This window comes from Pristiophorus japonicus, chromosome 1 (genome assembly GCF_044704955.1).
Source record: "Pristiophorus japonicus isolate sPriJap1 chromosome 1, sPriJap1.hap1, whole genome shotgun sequence".
In the NCBI taxonomy this organism is placed as follows: Eukaryota; Metazoa; Chordata; class Chondrichthyes; family Pristiophoridae; genus Pristiophorus; species Pristiophorus japonicus.
This window is the reverse complement of record NC_091977.1, coordinates 475034474-475053440: the sequence shown is the minus strand read 5'-3', so window position 1 is coordinate 475053440 and position 18967 is coordinate 475034474. Positions and strand designations below refer to the sequence as shown.

General features: G+C 48.2%; 1 protein-coding gene across 2 annotated transcripts in view; it reads left to right on the top strand.

The window, feature by feature from the left end:
* Positions 1-11349: 11349 nt before the first annotated feature.
* cables1 (Cdk5 and Abl enzyme substrate 1) overlaps positions 11350-18967 on the top strand; it is a 242271-nt gene continuing 234653 nt past the window's right edge. For both annotated transcript variants that reach the window (XM_070876480.1, XM_070876471.1), the window contains exon 1: positions 11350-11966. In XM_070876480.1, the coding sequence (XP_070732581.1) occupies positions 11458-11966 (509 nt within the window). In that variant the 5' untranslated portion in view covers positions 11350-11457. The remainder of the gene's footprint in view (positions 11967-18967) is intronic.

Below are 18967 nucleotides of genomic sequence, written 5' to 3'. Positions count from 1 at the left end.
CCGGCTGTAACTGACCATTGGCATTCACATGCTGCAACACACATCCGACCCCTTAGGATGATGCATCGCACGTTAGAACAAGTTTCTTACACGGGTCATATGACGTTAACAGTTTGTTGGAGCATAACAAGTTGCTTGCTCTATCAAAAGCCCTTTCCTGGCTGTCCCCACCAGACCCAATCGTGACCTTTGCGTAGGAGCACGTGTAGCGGTTCTAACGTGTTCAATTTGGGAAGAAAGTTACCAAAATATTTCAGGAGTCCCAGGAACGAACGCAGCTCTCTGGATCGCTTCCGTTTTGGATGCAGTGGGTCTGATCCCGTCTGCTGCTACCCTCCTCCCCAGGAATTCTACCTCTGGAGCTAAGAAGACGCACTTCGCCTTTTTCAGTCGCAGTCCTACCCGGTCCAGTCTGCATAGCACCTCCTCCAGGTTGTGGAGGTGTTCTTCAGTGATGAGGGTATTGTCTTGAAAAACCACCGTCCTTTTAATTGATTTGAGGAGGCTTTCCATATTTCGCTGAAAGATCGCGGCGGCCGAACAAATCGCGAACGGACATCTGTTATACGCAAACAACCTCTTGTGTGTCGTGATGGTGGTCAGCTTCTTCCACTCACTCGCCAGCTCCTGGGTCATGACACCTGTTTGATGGTGCCCTTGCAATCGCCACATATTCTGACCGACCCATCTGCCTTGAGCACCGGCATGATCTGGCTCACCCAGTCACTGAATTCGACTGGCGAGATGATGCCTTCCCTCAGCAGGCGGTCCAATTCGCCTTCTATCTTTTCCGGCATCACGTACAGCACCACTCTGGCCTTGTGGTGTACTGCCCCGGCATCCGGGTTTATGTGAATCATTACCTTGGCCCCCATGAAAGTGCCGATGCCGGGTTGAAATAATGAGTCAAATTTGTCCAGGACCTGCGAGCATGATACTCGTTCCACAGAAGAAATTGCATAGACATCGCCCCATTTCCAGTTCATGACAGCAAGCCAACTCCTCCCCAGTAGTGCGGGACTGTCCCCCAGGACAATCCAGAGTGACAACCTGTTCTCCGAATCTTTGTGGGTCACGACTACCATGGCGCTGCCTAGCACCGGAAAGATCTCCTTTGTATATGTCCGTAGCCGTGCGTCAATCGGCAATAATTTTGGCCTCCTGGCCTTGGACACCCACAACCTTTCAAACTGTTTGATACTCATCAGGGACTGGCTGGCCCCCGTGTCTAGCTCCATTAATACTGGGATGCCATTGAGGAGCACTTTCACCATTATCGGTGGCATCCTGGTATATGAATTGTATACGTGCTCCACATGAACTCGCTGAACTTCAGCTTCCAGCGATTTCCCCCAGTATTCATTTGGCCTCATAGGGCTTACATCGGGCCCGTCCTCCTCGTACATCAACCTAGCTTCAGGCTTCCTGCATATATGCGCCAAGTGACCGCTGACGTTGCAGTTTCTGAAGGTATATTGCTGATACCTGCAAGCTCTGGCTGGGTGTTTGCCTCCACACCTCCAGCATGAGCTGGAGGCCCCGTTGTTGGAAACAAAAGGTCCATTACCAGTCAATTGTCTCTGACTGTCTCTCTAACTGTCCTTAAGCACACCATTAACAGGTGTTGATGGCCTCATTACTGGCCGCACTGTCCATTACGATGGCATGAATCGCCGTTCAGCTAACCATTGTCTCTGTTGAATTCCCCCTTTGGGTTCGACTACATGCTGGGGCATGTCCGATTGCCCTTGTCTGCCTGGAGAACTGTGTGCCGAGTTAACAATGTTGACTTCCTGGTCGTTTGCCGCATTTGAGCCAAGATTTTTGTCATACATCATTCTGGTCTCCTCCTCCCCTGAGATAAATGTCTGGGCTATCAGAGCTGCCGCTTCCAAGATCAAGTCATTGGTCTCAATCAGTTTCCTGAAAACCCCAGCGTGCCCGATGCCCTCAATAAAAAAGTCTCGCAGTATCTCTGCTCTGCATTCATCTGTGAACTTACATAGGCTCGCCAGTCGCCGGAGGTCTGCCACGAAGTCTGGAACGCTTTGCCCTTCTCGCCGCCGGTGCATGTAAAACCGGTGTCTCGCCATGTGCATGCTGCTCGCCGGTTTATGGTGTTCCCCAATCAACTGACTGAGCTCTTCGAACGTCTTGTCCGCCGGCTTCTCTGGCGCTAGAAGGTCCTTCATCAGGGAGTACGTTCCGGATCCACAAACCGTCAGGAGATGAGCCCTGCGTTTGTCGGCCGAATCCTGTCCCAACCATTCCTTAGTGACAAAACTTTGCTGCAGTCTCTCAATAAAGTCATCCCAATCATCACCAACACAGTACCTCTCTTCTGTGCTGCTAGTGGCATGTTAGCGTGGTTTAAATCCCAGTTTCTCGTCGCCAATGATATGTCCTTACTATACAGTATAAATGCACACGAGGGCCATACTTGAGAGTAAGTCACTCTGTGACCAGTTACCTTTATTACCAAGACCTCAAGTGATGAAGGTGGGTGGAGCTTCCCCTTTTGTACCTGAAAGTCCAGGTTAGGAGTGTCTCCCACAAGTTCACCCCCTTGTGGTCAATGTTCTCAAGGTGTACAACTTAGGTCAGCTTATACATGGGTTACAATGATAGTTGAATATATGACAGAAGGCACTTTGAGATGTCCGGTGGTTGTGAAAGGCGCTATATCAATTCAAGTCTTTCTTTCAAAGGAAGATGGTTGTGGTTGTTGGAGGTCGATCATCTCAGCCCCAGGACATCGCTGCAAGAGTTCCTCAGGGCAGTATCCTGAGCCCAACCATCTTCAGCTGCTTCATCAATGACCTTCTCTCCATCGTAAGGTCAGAAGTGGGGATGTACGCTTATGATTGCACAGTGTTCAGAAAATGAAGCAATCCATGCCCGCATGCAGCAAGAGCTGGACGACATTCAGGCTTGGGCTGATAAGTAGCAAGTAACATTCGCACCACACAAGTGCCAGGCAATGACAATCTCCAACAAGCGAGAGTCTAACCACTTCCCACTGACATTCAACGACATTACAATCGCCTAATCCCCCACCACCAACATCCTGGGGGTCACAATTGACCAGAAACATAACTGGACCAGCCACATAAATATTATCGCAACAAGAGCAGGTCAGAGGCTGGGTATTCTGCGGTGAGTGTCTCATCTCCTGACTCCCCAAAGTCTTTCCACCATCTACAAGGCATAAGTCAGGACTGTGAAGGAATACTCTTCACATGCCTGGACATCAAGAAGCTTGACACCATTCAGGACAAAGCCCACTTGATTGGCACCCCATCCACCACCTTAAACATTCACTCCCTCCACCACCAACGCACTGTGGCTGCAGTGTGCACTATCTACAAGGTGCACTGCAGCAACTCGCCACGGCTTCTTGGCAGCACCTCCCAAACCCGTGACCTCTACCATCTAGAAGGACAAGGGCAGCAGGCGCATGGGAGCACCATCACATTCAATGCAATCAGCTGCACTTTTCCCTCCAAGTTGCACACCATCCTGACTTGGAAATATATCAGCGTTCCTTCATCGTCGCTGGGTCAAAATCCTGGAACTTCATCCCTAACAGCACTATGGGAGTACCTTCATCACAAGGACTGCAGCAGTTCAAGGCGGCGGCTCACCACCACCTTCTCAAGGGCAATTAGGGATGAGCTATAAATGCTGGCCTTGCCAGCAACACCCATATCCCAGAATTTTTAAAAGTGTCTTTAATATAGAAAACATGGCAAAGAAAAATGGGATGCCACTTCGTTATTTGCCTGTTTTGCAATACTGCCATTGAATAATTTCACCGACTTGGGCTTTTCTGCCTTGAAAGGAGGCACGTAAGATGTAGGGCTCAATTTTCCCCAGTGATTTGCGCAGTTTTTTGGGCCCACGTCGCTTTTTTTGGTGTAAGTTAAAAAGGTTAAATTTCCCCAAGGAATGTACGCCAGCGTAACTCAGTTAGTTACGATTTTTTTAGGTTAGGTTTTTTTTGCGTCTCGGGAGGGTAACCTGATGTCTGCGCCAGTTTTTGTCAATTATGGAAGTTTGCCCAAAAAAATCTCTCCTAGGTCGGCATATGTGACCACTCCCGAAAAACCTTCTGATGAGTTAAGAAAAAGCAGTGCACATTGAAAAATAGTCGCAGCAAGACGCCATTGTTTCTCAGCCAGCCAAGTTTTAGAGGGAGTCAAGAAGACTTAAATATGCAAAATAAATATTTTCTTTTACCTTATAACGCAGTAGATGGAAGTTTGATGGAATTCTGTAAGTTTTCATATTTTTTCAACTGACACGCCACCACCGAATGTCTGCAAACAGGGCTGGAGGGTCGGAGTGTTGGCCGGCAGAATCGGTCCCGTGCCCGGACACAGGGGCTGGGGGCTCGGCTGCAAAAGAAGCCCGGGGAGGGAGATGGGGGGCGGCTGTGGAAGGTGATCAGAAGGCATCAGAAGTCTGCACTACCCATCAAATCAAGCCCGGGTGGGTGGGGGGCTGTGGAAGGTGATTGGAAGGCATCACAAGACTGCACTCCGCATCAAATGTAGCCCGGTGGGTTGGTGGGTTGGTGGGGGGAGGGGGATCCTGATAACTGCACCTGCTCAGACCTGGGTGTGGTCGATACAGATCTGTGGGGAGAGAGAACAACGAACCTTGTCCTGCCTGCCTGCTGTTTTGAGTTTCTTGCAAAGGTAAAATTTAAGCATGGGGGCAATACTGACAATGGCATACCTTGTGCAAGCCTTTTGCATGATGGTGCTGCAGAGGAGACAATTGATTCGAACGTCACCGCATGAGGAACCTCAGAGCCCGCAGGGTGATGGGCAGGAGGCCTTACCCACATCGGGTATATAGAGACAGGTGTTTGTACCTGCACCTGAGTGATGCATACTGTGTCAGAAGGCTGCGTTGTCGCAAAGAAGTTGTAACTGAGATCTGTGAGTTCGTAAAAGCAGACCTGCAACCTAAAAATGTCAGGATTGCTTTGTCAGTTGAAATGAAGGTTACAGCTGCACTTTCATTCTATACATCTGGATCCTTCCAAGCTACAACTGGGAATGTGTGTGCCATTTCTCAGCATGCAACACTTGTCTGCATTCGGCAGGTGACTGCTGTACTATATGCCCGGAGGAATGACTACATAAAGTTCCCCATGACTGCCAGGCAATGTGTGATAGGGCTTTGGGCTTCTCCAGGATTGCTGGCTTCCCAAAGGTACAGGGCTGATTGTACACATTGCCTTGCGAGCACCTTTGGAGGATTCTGAGATGTACAGGAACAGAAAAGGCTTCCACTCCATTAATGTGCAGTTTGTGTGTGATGATATGCATCACATCATGTCAGTTGATGCAAGATACTCTGGGAGCACCCATGATGCTTTCATCCTACGCGAGAGTGTTATAGCTGTCATGTTTCAGCAGAGCTGGCTACTGGGAGACAAAGGGTATGGCCTCGCCACCTGGCTCAAGGCGCTCCTACGCATAACCCGGACAGAAGCTGACCGAGAATACAACATATCGCACATTGCGACGCACAGCATAATAGAGAGGGCCATTGGTATTTTGAAACAGCGTTTCCGATGCCTGGACCATTCCAGAGGCTACTTGCAATACTCCCCTGAGATTGGCAGTCAGTTCACTGCTGCATGCTACATAACTTAGCCATCATGGTGCAGTAGCAGATGGTAATAGAAGACCCACCTGAGGTGAGAGTGGCTGATGATAATGATGAGGAAGATGCAGATGGCGAGGAGGAGGATTATGAGGATGAGGAAGCCATGGAACTACCTGAACCCGGAGCACGACGGCGGAGGAGGGCGGGCCGTCATGCTCCTTTAATGGTTGCTTGAGCCTTGCGCCAGCAGCTCATCTGTGAAAATATTACTTACATTAACTACTTGACCAAGGTCCTGCCACATCTTTTTGCACTGGCCTCCAGACCTCGGGGTGGTCACCATTGCATAGTAATCTTGCGCAGGTTGGTTCCAGCATTTCTTCATTTCTTTGGGTGGTACTTTAATGTGACCTCTGCTGGTGTCCAGCTCCTGCCACCTGCCCTCAATCACAGTAACTAGTGCCTCCACTTCATCCTGTAAGAAACTCTTGATCCTGGCACCGCATTGCATCTTGTATTGCAGCTCTGATTTTTCCAATGAGAATTAAAGTTCTCACCCAGCACTCAATGTTCTTACACACACAACTGGCTCTTTAAAAATGGCCGATTGCAGACTGGGAGCTGTACTGCCCATCGGAATCACACCAAAAACTTCCTTTTTATTCGTGCATGTGCAGAAGGGGCAGCATCGTTTTTTCGGCACAGACTGTAGGCTCCACCCCCCCCGCGGCCCCCACCCTCCACCCCCCCTCCCCCGAGGCTACAGGACAGGCTGCGCGGCGCCAATTTTGAAAAATAGAGCGGGGAAACTTGGCACACTTTTTCTTGTAGTAGCCCGTGTGGTAGCCGGCGTGCAACGACCACCCCACGTTAAAAGAACTCACGCACAGGCATCTTCCACTCCATTAACATGAAGTTTGGGACCTGAGACGTCAGGACCCTCATGGACAACCCCAACAGCGACAGGCCGGAACGCCGCACCGCCATAGTTGCCCGGGAACTTAGACGCTTTGGTATTGACATCGCCCACCTAAGCGAGACCCGGCGGACAGGGGAAGGCCAGCTCAAGGAACAAGGTGGAGGTCACACCTTCTTCTGGAAAGGGAAACCGGAAGAATGTCGCCTCCACGGAGTCGGCTTCGCCATCAAAAATGAGCTGGTTGACCATCTCAAAGGCTCCCCCTGTGGGGCTAACGAATGCCTCATGACTCTTCAACCCACCCTATCCCGGAACCAGTGCGCCAGTCATCAGTGCGTACGTCCCGACACTTGATGCAACTGATGAGGCCAAAGAGGGTTTTTATACCAACCTTGAAAAATCCCTGTCCTGCGTCCCCGCGGGCGGCAAACTGATCCTCCTCGGGGACTTCAACGTCAGGGTTGGCAAGGACACAGACCTCTGGGGGGTGGGGGGGAGTGATTGGCAGAGAGGGAGTAGGGAAAGCCAACTCCAGTGGTACCCTACTCCTGACAAAATGTCTAGAGCACGAACCTGTCATCACCAACGCCTTGTTCTGCCAGAGGGACAAATATAAGGCTTCGTCGCAACATCCTCGCTCCAAGCACTGGCACCTGCTCGACTATGTCATCGTCCAAGCCAGGGATCGCAAGGATGTGCGCATCACCCGCGCCATGACAGGAGCTAACGACTGCTGGATGGACCTTCGCCTTATCTGATCCATCATCGACATCAACATAGCCCCAAAGCAGAGGGGGTAGCAGAAGCAGTGCAGCAAAAGTCAATGCCGGTGCACTTAAGGACCCAGCTAGGAGAGCCCTATACAGCCAGCGCCTCACAGCTAACCTGGCATGCCTTGACGATCCCGAGACTAAGAATGCCCACAGTGCTTGGGTCTGCCCTCCAGGCCTCCATAACCAGTGCCTGCAAAGAGACACTCGGTTACTCAACCAGGAACCACCAGGACTGGTTTGATGAGAATGATCAGGAGATCCAAGAGCTAATAGATCGCAAGAGCAGGGCATTTCTGAGCCTTAAACAACAACCCAATGTGGGAGCAGCAAAGCAGCATTACAGACGGCTCAAGGCTGAGGTCCAACAAAAAGCCCGGGCCCTAAAGAACAGGTGGTGGATGGAGAAAGCACAGGAGATACAGCAGCTGGCCGACAACCATGATCTGCGAGGATTCTTCATCGCAGTCAAGGCCATCTACGAGCCAAACACCCAAGGCCCCACCCCACTGCTGGCCAAGAACGGGGAAATACCCATCAAGGACACCGAGGCAGCCAGGGCCCGCTGGAAGGAGTACTTCGAAGATCTCCTTAATTGAGATTCTGCCTTTGAATTGAGTGTTCTCGACTCCATCCCGCAGCATGCTACTTGCCACCACCTCAGTGAGACCTCAACACTGCACGAGGTAAAAAAAAGCCATAAGACAGCTTAAAAACAACAAGGCTACTGGTGCGGACGGAATCCCTGCTAAGGTATTGAAGTATGGTGGAGAGGCACTGCTGGCGCGAATACACGACCTCATCTCTCTTATCTGAAAGGAGGAGAGCATGCCAGGGGATCTCAGAGATGTAGTAATCGTGACCATTTTTGAAAAAGGGGACAAGTCTGATTGCGGCAACTACAGAGCTCGACCTTTTGGCTAAGATCATGCGTAACTGACCTGACAGGGGAGTAACCATGACCCCAAAGTGGTTCTCCCTGGATCAGGAAGGTGATTCTCCTATGCTTTTTGGAAATAGGAGGTGGGTGGGGTGGATTGACCCATCCACCTCCACGGAGGTGTGTGGGGGGCCTGACCCATCCACCTCCATGGCACGAACCTGGTATTACAGTACTTCCAGGAACGGTGCAGTGGCTCTCGGCCTTTTGGCTAAGAGCATTGGCGCAGAGTGATCCTTGATGTGTGCAAGGTGACCTCTGGCGTTTGTGATTTGACAAAGAATTGGAAAGATTGGCAACGAAAAATTAAAAAAAAAAACTACAGAGCAATCTCCCTGCTATCAGCCACTGGGAAAGTTGTCGCTAGAGTCCTCAACTGTCTTCTTCCCGTGGCCAAGGAACTCCTCCCCGAGTCACAGTGCGGATTTTGTCCCCTACGGGGCACAACGGACATGATTTTTGCAGCGCGACAGCTACAGGGAAAATGCAGGCAACAGTGCCAGCCCTTATACATGGCTTTCTTCAACCTTACAAAGGCCTTTGACACTGTCAACCGCGAGGGTCTATGGAGCGTCCTCCTCCGTTTCGGATGCCCCCAAAAGTTCGTCACCATCCTCCGCCTGCTCCAGGACGACATGCAGGCCGTGATCCTTACCAACGGATCCATCACAGACCCAATCCACATCCGGACCGGGGACAAACAGGGCTGTGTCATCACTCCAACCCTCTTCTCAATCTTTCTCACCGCCATGCTCCACCTCACAATCAACAAGCTCCCCGCTGGAGTGGAACTAAATTACAGAAGCAGTGGGAACCTGTTCAACCTGTGCCATCTCCAGGCTAGATCCAAGACCACCCCAACCTCTGTCGTCGAGTTACAGTACACGGCTGACGCCTGCGTCTGCGCACATACAGAGGCTGCACTCCAGGACATAGTCGACGTATTTACTGAGGCATACGAAAGCATGGGCCTTACGCTAAACATCCGTAAGACAAAGGTCCTCCACCAGCCTGTCCTCACCGCACAGCACTGCCCCCCAGTCATCAAGATCCACGCCACGGCCCTGGACACCGTGGACCATTTCCCATATCTCGGGAGCCTCCTATCAACAAGAGCAGACATCGACGACGAGATCCAACACCGCCTCCAGTGCGCCAGTGCAGTCTCCGGTCACCTGAGGAAAAGAGTGTTTGAAGACCAGGCCCTCAAAACTGCCACCAAGCTCATGGTCTACAGGGCTGTAGTGATACCTGCCCTCCTGTATGGCTCAGAGACATGGACCATGTACAGTAGACACCTCAAGTCGCTGGAGAAATATCACCAATGATGTCTCTGTAAGATCCTACAAATCCCCTGGGAGGACAGGCGCACCAACATCAGCGTCCTCATTCAGGCTAACATCCTCAGCATTGAAGCACTGACCACACTCGATCAGCTCCGCTGGGCAGGCCACATAGTCCGCATGCCAGATACGAGACTGCCAAAGCAAGTGCTCTACTCGGAGCTCCTTCACAGCAAACGAGCCAAAGGTGGGCAGCGGAAACGCTACAATGACACCCTCAAAGCCTCCCTGATAAAGTGCGACATCCCCAATGACACCTGGGAGTCCCTGGCCCAAGACCGCCCTAAGTGGAGGAAGTGCATCCGAGAGGGCGCTGAGCACCTCAAGTCTCAACGCCGAGAGCATGCACAAATCAAGCGTAGGCAGCGGAAAGAGCGTGCGGCAAACCAGTCCCACCCACCCCTTCCCTCAATGACTATCTGTCCCACCTGTGACAGGAGTCTGTGGCTCTCATATTGGACTGTTCAGCCACCAAAGAACTCACTTCAGGAGTGGAAGCAAGTTTTCCTCAATTCCGAGGGACTGCCTATGATGATGATGATATCAGGTAATAAAGCACAGGCCATGGACCAACTACCTTTCGTTAGCCAGCACAGGGGCTGCTGAACAACCCTGAGGGAGTTCAGTTTTTATTTTAGCAGAATGAAAACTGAGAGGAAATACAGCTCACTGCAAAAAGAAATAATGAGGACAGCAGACAAAATAGGACATGTTATACCTCAATTAGAAATGTAGGCCATGGATATGCTCCCAAAATCAAGACATCAACAGCATAAGATTGTTAAGGTTTGGAATAAGTTTCCACCCAGTGCAGTCAGTGCATTTTTGAAAGGAAACTAGTTAATTATTTTGTTGCAAGGATGCATGAGACTGGGGTTATACACAAGAATCTACATTACTTGAGTGTACGGGTTGGACTCAGGTTTTAAGGGATTTGAAGAATAAAAGTGTTGAGAACTGTCTTTCACAGTACAGTACAAACTCCGTGGGCCAAATAGTCTTTGCTCATTCTGTAGCTTTATACTGCATTCCTAAATCTGAGGAGGGGAAAAAATGTGGCAGCGCCAGGCACTGCCCTACTAGTTTCTATGTAGTCAAAATAATTCCTTGGCTCGCTGTTTGGTGCACTGCCTTGTTTTCATCCAGGCATTTGTTATTATTTGCATAAGGTAGCTCCGTTGTGCAGTTTACATTGTTAACAACTCATTGGTGGGTTTTGGCCCCAAAAAATATTTTACAAAAAAACACTCACGGTTAATGTAACTGCAAGTGGGCGGCCGACAGGAGTCGCCAGCATGGAAAGTGACAGCACACGGCCGATCCCTGAATCTTACACTTTTGCAGAATAAAACATCGGTGACCGAATGATTTATTGATCTGGGAGGGTGGGGGGGGTTGTTTTTGGAAAAGGAAATTCGAATGACGAATGCAGATGTTTTGTTGTCGTTGCATCCAACGCAGACATGTTTGCATTTTGAAGATCCTGTGCTACAAATACTTTTGTAAAAGGGAGAGAGAGGGAGACAGAGGAGCCCAGCACATACACGGGAGCTGGTCCCAGTGCTGCAGCTCACTGCACGACGGCGGCATGTGGCCTGGGACGGGCTGCGGGCAGGTCGTGCGGCCGCCCCCTTGTCCTGGCTCAAGTGCTCCTGTTGGTCGGACGCGTTCTGGCTTCTCCCCTCCCTCCGTGTGTGTGTGTGTCCCGGGCCAGGGAGAGCGCTTCATAGTGTTGGCACACAGCAGTGCAGGCACTCGCTGGGCTCTCTCATACACGTTTATAGAGATACTTACAGACACAAACACATCTGTAGGCACAGCTACACACACTGCACCGGACACACTCAGCACTCGCACAGCACCATGGCGGCTGCAACCAGCAGCAGCAACACCGCATTGCAAATCTCACACTGCAGCAGCCAGCCCGGCAGGAAGCGGATCGACCCCAGGAGGAGGCAGGCGGCGCTCAGCTTCCTCACCAACATCTCTCTGGATGGGCGGCTGGCGCAGGGCGAGGAGCAGGAGGAGGGCGCTGCTGCTGCTGGCGGCGAGGCGACCAGGACTAGTAGTCGGCAAAACAGCCTCGTCGCCGCCTGTCCGCACACTTTGCCTTTCAAAGCCGCGGCTGGGCTGCCCGCTGCCGCCTCCGCCTCGCCTTTCGCTGCTCCGACTTGCGGCAATGCAGCGGACGAGGAAGCGGCGCTGTATGCCGGCGCTGCCGGTGTGCCTGTAGGCGGCGGTAGCAGGGCAAGGATCAACTCCTTCACTCAGGGAATACTGCCCGCTGCCTTCTTGAGACAAGCATCAGTCCCAAACTACTGCCTGGAACAGGGGCAGATCGGCAGCAGTACTTTTGATTTGCAAAGATCCAGGTGAGTATGCACTCTTTACATTTTATATACAGTGATGATATTTGATGGTTTTTAAACCAAGTGGTTGAACTGGGATGGTTCCAGCAACAAGATAAGTCAATTCTTGCCTATTGGAGTTCCTGTATATTTATATATGCATGTTATGTTTACATAGCATTTTTGGATATTAAAGGAATCAAGGGATATGGGGATAGTGCAGGAAAATGGAGTTGAGCTAGAAGCTCAGCCATGATCTTATTGAATGGTGGAGCAGACTCAAGGGGCTGAATGGCCTACTCCTGCTCCTAATTCTTATGTTCTTATATGTGGACTTACACCCTATGGCTCAATATTATGAGATTTTGCTCTCACGATAACGGTGAGGCTAATGGCGCTTGCCGTTATTTACGCACAAATGGTACAGCAACTTCAGGCGAGGAGCAGATTACGTGGCAATATCCAAAAGTGCTGTCTGAGTCGAACTGCTCTGCCACTAACTTTTTGCTGTCTGCCTCACCATTGAAATGTATTGAATGACGTGAAGTTGCTGTATTTGAGTGGTAGATACGAACTAAACTCATTTCAAGTCTAAGTACCTTTTTAACAATTATATGTTAATTCTGCCAATCGACCTCTCTGGCAGTCAAAATTAACTATTACCAGTGTAGAGTCTCATTCCTTCAGGTATTAATTGTTGGAGATTTAAAAAATGGCAAATGTCATTTAAAAAAATGTCCTTTCTGTTTCTTTTGTATCGTGCTCTTAATCCAATCTTTCTTTTCCTCTGCTTATTTCTCTTTCTGTACCTGATTTGATACTGAATTCACCCACTTTAATTTATACTTCTCAGTCCCAGCATGGTTTATTTCAAAATCCTTCAATCTGATTGGTTAAAGAGATACACAGTGGCTTGTCCTGTTCACTCAGGCCCCAGATGCCCGGTTTCCCTCGCTGCGATGTTATCAGTTCGCACTTTCAGCAACTTGCCCTGCCAAAAATTTAAAAACTTAAACTTGCAAGGGCAAGTTTAACTAATGGCAGATGCCATATAGGTTTCCAGCTTCATCAGGACTTGATTTGGACAGTTAGATTTTTAACCAATAAAGGAATTAAGGGTTACGGGGAGCGGGCAGGTAAGTGGAGCTGAGTCCACAGCCAGATCAGCCATGATCTTGTTGAATGGTGGAGCAGGCTCGAGGGGCTAGATAGCCTACTCCTGTTCCTAATTCTTATGTTCTTATGTTTATCATGGGTCGTCATTTGAGTGGCGCTCTCCCAAAACTTGACTCAAATGTTAATGTGGCTTTGATTGACTCACCTACATTGAGCATTTGCATAGACCTTCTGTAGCTGCTAAGTGACAGCAGCAAAAAAAACTAGTCTACTATTCATCATCCAACAATAACACAAAACTGTGAGGTTAGTAACAGAAATTGCATAATAACTGGGGAATCTACCAAGTAATAACAATTAACCTGATAAATAGAATATGAAAATCTGGAATAACTGATGACTAAGACATTTGCTTGAAACGGTTTACATGTTTCCTTCATTGCTGCCTTTTCACCAAAATGCTAAATATTCCAAAGACTCTTGTTGGTCAAAGTTTTGGTTAAGGACAAGAATTCAAATAAATATAAAATTATTTAAAAGGAAATGTAATCCAGATTGGCACATTTAGAGGTCAGTGGAGATCTGAAGGCAACTCGTGAGATCCACAAAAATATATACACTTTACATTTAGCACTCTGTGGTTCCGAACGCAGGAGAGAAACTTTCCTGCATCGGTTGCCCTCGTTGACATTGCTACAGCCACCGACAATTCTAATGTCAGGATAAGGATGCTTGTTTGAGCAATGTTAATGCAATGGAGCTAGTGCACAGACATTACTCAACTGTGATCTGAACTACAGAAGCACTAATTTTTATAAGTCTCCAGTGCTTTTGGTGCTCTGACGATACCCTGCTTTACATTAGCGAGTGCTGCTGTTGGTGGGGCTAGCACACAGCAGGCGCCAACAACATTCCTCCAGTATAAAAGTGCCTTCTGCCTATGCTGAAGTTCAAATGTCTAACTGCATCTTGGCAATGTGGTAAAATGAACAGTTAATTCTTAACTCTCAAGTACTCACTGGTGTTTGCAAATGCTAAAACGTGCACTGAACATAGCCTTGAAAGATAGGATCAATTAAAGTCAGAATTATTTATTAATAAAGGTAACCTTATACAGCAAAGCACTGTCCTAAAGTGAAAACAAACAAAACAGAGTGTAGTGAAAACATTTTTAACACCTTTCATAGTCTCCCAGGGGATGCACCTTGGACTCTCGAGCTTGGTGGTTAGTCCTATCTCCATGGCCTTTGTGTGACAGTGCTGCTTTGTAGCTCGTCTGTGGGGGGTGCTAAAGAGCAACTGCAAAATGGAGCTGGTGACTATCCCTCCTTTCAGCTAGACCTCTCGCCTCTACTCAGACCCAACTGAGGTTAGTATCTCATTAACTGAGAGAAGACAACGACTTTTGTTTTTGTGATATACGTGGCACATACACTTGGTCAGACCCCATTTGGAGCACTGTGTTCAGGTTTGGGCATCGAACCTCAGGAAAGATATATTGGCCTTTGGAGGGGGTACATCGCAGATTCACCAGAATGCTACCAGGGATTAAAGGGTTAAATTATGAGGACAAGTGGCATAAATTTGCCTTGTATTCCCTTGAGTTTAGAAAATTAAGGGGGAATGATCTAATCAAGGTGTTTAAGATGATAAAGGGATTCAGTATGTTGGATACAGAAAAGCTATGAACCTGAAATTCAGATGTCCCGGGTCCGTACGAAGTTTCTACGGACCCAGGAAGGCATCGGAAAAGCCAGTTTTCAATGCGCATGTGCAGAAAACCGGCTTTTCCGATCTGTTAAGTTTCTGGCTTGACAAATCTCACGCATATCTGGAGCGAGGACACTTGCAAGGGCACAATTTGCGATATTTACGCATGTCTTGTCAGCAAATGTCCTCAAAAATCTTGCACATGAAAAAGCAGGTATATAGCCTACTTTTACAGGCGCAAGTGTTTAAAAACATACATAAACATTAAAATTAAATTAAACACATATGAAAACATTTTATTGTTAAAAACCCTCCCCACTATGGTAAGTTTATTTTAAGGCATAATTAAAAAAAACTTTAAAAAAAAGATTTTCCCGACTTTTTAAAAAGAACTTTAATTTAAATGAATCTTAAATATGTAGTGTATTTTTCTATTTTTTTTATTAGTGTTTTGCGTGTTTGGTGGGGGTGGGGGTTTCTCATTCATAATAATGGGAACTCCAACTTACAGAGTTCCTATTATTATGAATGAGAAAATACTGTACCTTGATTGGCTGCCCAGAGCCATGTGACTCCAGCTCCAGCATACGGACATCCCAACGTGCATGTGCTCTGATGCGTAGGGAGTGAAGGCCTCAGGATCGGAAATTCGAGTGGGTGTAGCACCTTCAGGCAAGTGCGCATTTTTTTTTCCTTTTTTCAGTAGTTTGCCCACGGGAAGACCTCGATCGGGATTTCTGGGCCAATTTCTTCTTGAGGGAAATCCAGTAACAAAGGGTATAATCTTAAAATTAGAGCCAGACCATTTAGTAGTGAAATCAGGAAGCACTTTGTCATGCAGAGGATAGTGGTAATCTGGTACACGCTCCCAAAAAGGATGTGGACGCTGGGTCTTTGTTCGTTAAGGGTGTCACAGGATATGGAACAAAAGTGTTTAAATGGAGTTGAGGTACAGATCAGACATGATCTAATTGAATGTGGAGTAGGCTCGATGGCTGATGTGTACCTCAACTTCATTTAAATGGTTTTGTTCCATATCCTGTTGATACCCTTAGCTAGGGCTGAATGGCCTATTTCTGTTCCTGTGCAACATTTTCTAAATTGATCTTTGCAATTAAAGTTCAAATTAGGGCTGGTTGGAGATCATGGTACAATTGTTCATGTCTAATAGTTAAGAAGGGAAGTCAAAGTACAGTCCAGTGTGGAATCTGTTGCCAGGGAAGGAAGCTGAAATGGAGAGAATTGGCACATTTCTGGGGAGAGAGGAGATTGAGGGATGTAATTGGAAGAAGTGAGATTAATCTATGAAAAAGGGATGGGCTTATTTGGGACCAATGGTCATAAAAGATTATGTTTTAATAGTTATGGAAGATATTACTGATGGTTTTTCTGGTTTTAAGAGCTATAATACAGGTAGAGCGTCCGGAAACCTCGGGACCGAGGCCGTTCATGATTTTGAGTATTTCCAGATTTCAGAACGTCTTTCCGACGCCCCGAATCCGGAAACGGCTGGGCCGAGGCATGTGTGCTGTGGCGTGGGTGGGGGGTGCGCTGGAGGGGAGAGCGTCGGAGGGTCTGGGACAGCCGAGTGGGGGAGGGGTGGCGGCGGAGGGTCTGGGGCAGCAGAGCGAGGGGTGGGGGAGTTTGGAAGAGGGTCTGTGGCGGCAAAGGGTCGGAGGAGGGTCCGGAGCGGTGGAGAGGGGTGTGGGGCGGTGGAGGGAGGGCCGGCGGAGGGTCTGGGGCGACGGAGGGCAGGCGGAGGGTATGAGGCGGCGGAGGGTCTGAGGAGGGTCCGGGGCGATGGAGGGGGGAGCGGCGGTGGAGGGCCGTAAGAGGGTCTGAGGCGGTGGAGGTTCTGAGGAGGGTCTGAGGTGGGGGGTGGGTAGCGGAGGTCGGAGGAGGGTCGGAAGAGGGGCTGTGGCAACGGAGGGGGGGGGGAGTGTGGGGCGGCAGAGGGTCCGGGGCGGCGGAGGGAGGGCCGGTGGAGGGTCTGAGGCGGCGGAGGGTCCGGGGCGGCGGAGGGGGCGTTGCTGAGGGTCTGGGTTCGGCAGTGTCGGCAGCCGGGAAAAACCCGTGTGGAAGACCTGCAAAAAAGGTAAGTTCAAGTTTGTTATATTTTTATTCTTTTTCAGCGATTTAGTAGGTAAGGGCTTTGTGAATGTTTTGTGAATTTTTATGTTTTGTTTTTTGGAATTTTGGGGGGGGGTTTTCCCCCATCCCTGGGCCCAACTCGCAGTGGTAATCAGTTTTTAAAAATGTCCGATTGCGGAACATTTTACGGAATCTGGATACCCCACACGGATCAGCGCGATGTCCGGATTTTGGAACATTCCGAATTTTGGAACTCTGGATTTCGGACACTACCTGTAATGACTTAAAGGAATAATATTGAAAATATTAGAATTTGAATAAAGTGTACCTAAACAGAGCAACATATGCAAGCAGTGAGTTATAAGGCTAGTTTATTCTACATTTCTGCTTTCTGGCAAGATGAAGAATGCCAGCTGGGAAACAAAACACTTTTCTAACTTCAGGATTGAGTGACAACATCAACCATTCCTAGGTCAGGTACAGCACAGCCAGAAATAAAGGAAGTCTCTGGTTCGACTCTCACTCCATAAATGGGGTAAGGATTCCTCTCATTACTATGTGTACTGACATCAGAAGTGCCTTTCTGAAAATTCCTCTGTTCAAATTTCTAGCAAAATGGCCCCAAGGTTCTAAAAGAATACATTTGCCATTTCACCAGAAACACTGAACCGGAAATCTCGAATGCATTCATGGTGTTGCTACATATGACAATCAGAGGAACTGTAACATCAGTGTGCATTAAGCATGTCTCAGTATATCCTACTGAACCAGTGTGCATTCACTTTCCCACAGCAACAATCTTTGAGTGAAATTACTAATTTAGTAGCAATGTGTAGGCAACTTGTGCTATAGGACCTCATCCACCAGGATTTTAGCGCAACAACTCCAACTCATTTCACATGGGACACCTATAACCAGCAAAGAGAGGATCATTTATCCTATTTGCTTGCACTGGTATGAAGAGAAAGCCCTCTGTAGCATCCAGTCTTGAAGATATAATTTATTTGAGGAAACCTGTTAATTTCCTAAGTTGCAAGAATGAAGTATCAGGAGTTTATAAACAAAAAGAACAAATATCGAGTTATAGCATCACAATTTTGATTGGTCAGCTGTTGAGTGGGAATGGGATTTAAGATGCAGAAGTGGATCTCGTAGATAATTTGAGTTTAAAAGAAGGTTGAAAAACTTAGATTTATATAGTGCCTTTCATGACCACTGGACGTCTCAAAGGGCTTTAAAGCCAATGAAGTACTTTGTGAAGTGTAGTCACTGTTGTAATGTGGGAAATGTGGCAATCAATTTGCACACAGCAAGCTCCAACAAACAACAATATATTAATAATGACCAGATGATTTGTTTTTATTATGTTGATTGAGGGATAAATATTGGCCAGCACATTAGGGATAACTCCCCTGCTCTTCTTCAAAATAGTGCCATGGGATCTTTTACTTCCACCTGAGAGAGCAGTTTAATGTCTCATCTTTGCACATCAGCTTAGATTGTTCTGTATGGTTGTATCATACTGAAGCAGTTTCAATGATGACATACACATGTGTGCACCTTGAGCAATTTATTGTTTCCAGCCTCCTTCCCTTCTCTCCTGAAAGCACTGACTTGCTGAGGTCAGCTTCCCTGGGCAGCCGGCAAACATCCAGTGCCTGTCCCGAGTGGCTATTCTTCAGGTATGAGCTGAGTGAGTGTGGGCAGGCCATTCAGCTCTGGAGGGCATCACAGCCAAGCTCAGTTTTGTCTTCACCAACGTGCAGTTTCAGCAGGGACCTTGGCTGATTTTTCCCATCCCTACTCCAGGGGTGCTGAGATCGGCTAATTAATGCTGGGAATTGTCCATGGGGCCTTCATTTTACATAACTTGGTGTTACACTAGGCAGTAGCTTTACCCACTAGGCCATGGTATTAGCACTCTCACCTTTTTATCAGTAGCACGAATGCACAAATTCGCTGCCGCGTTTCCTACAACAGTGACAACACTTAAAAAAAGTACTTCATTGGCTGTAAAGCTAGTCTTTCTTTAAGTCTTTGAGTCAGAAGGTTATAGGTTTAAGTCCCACTCCAGAGACTTGAACACTTAATCCACACTGACCATTAAG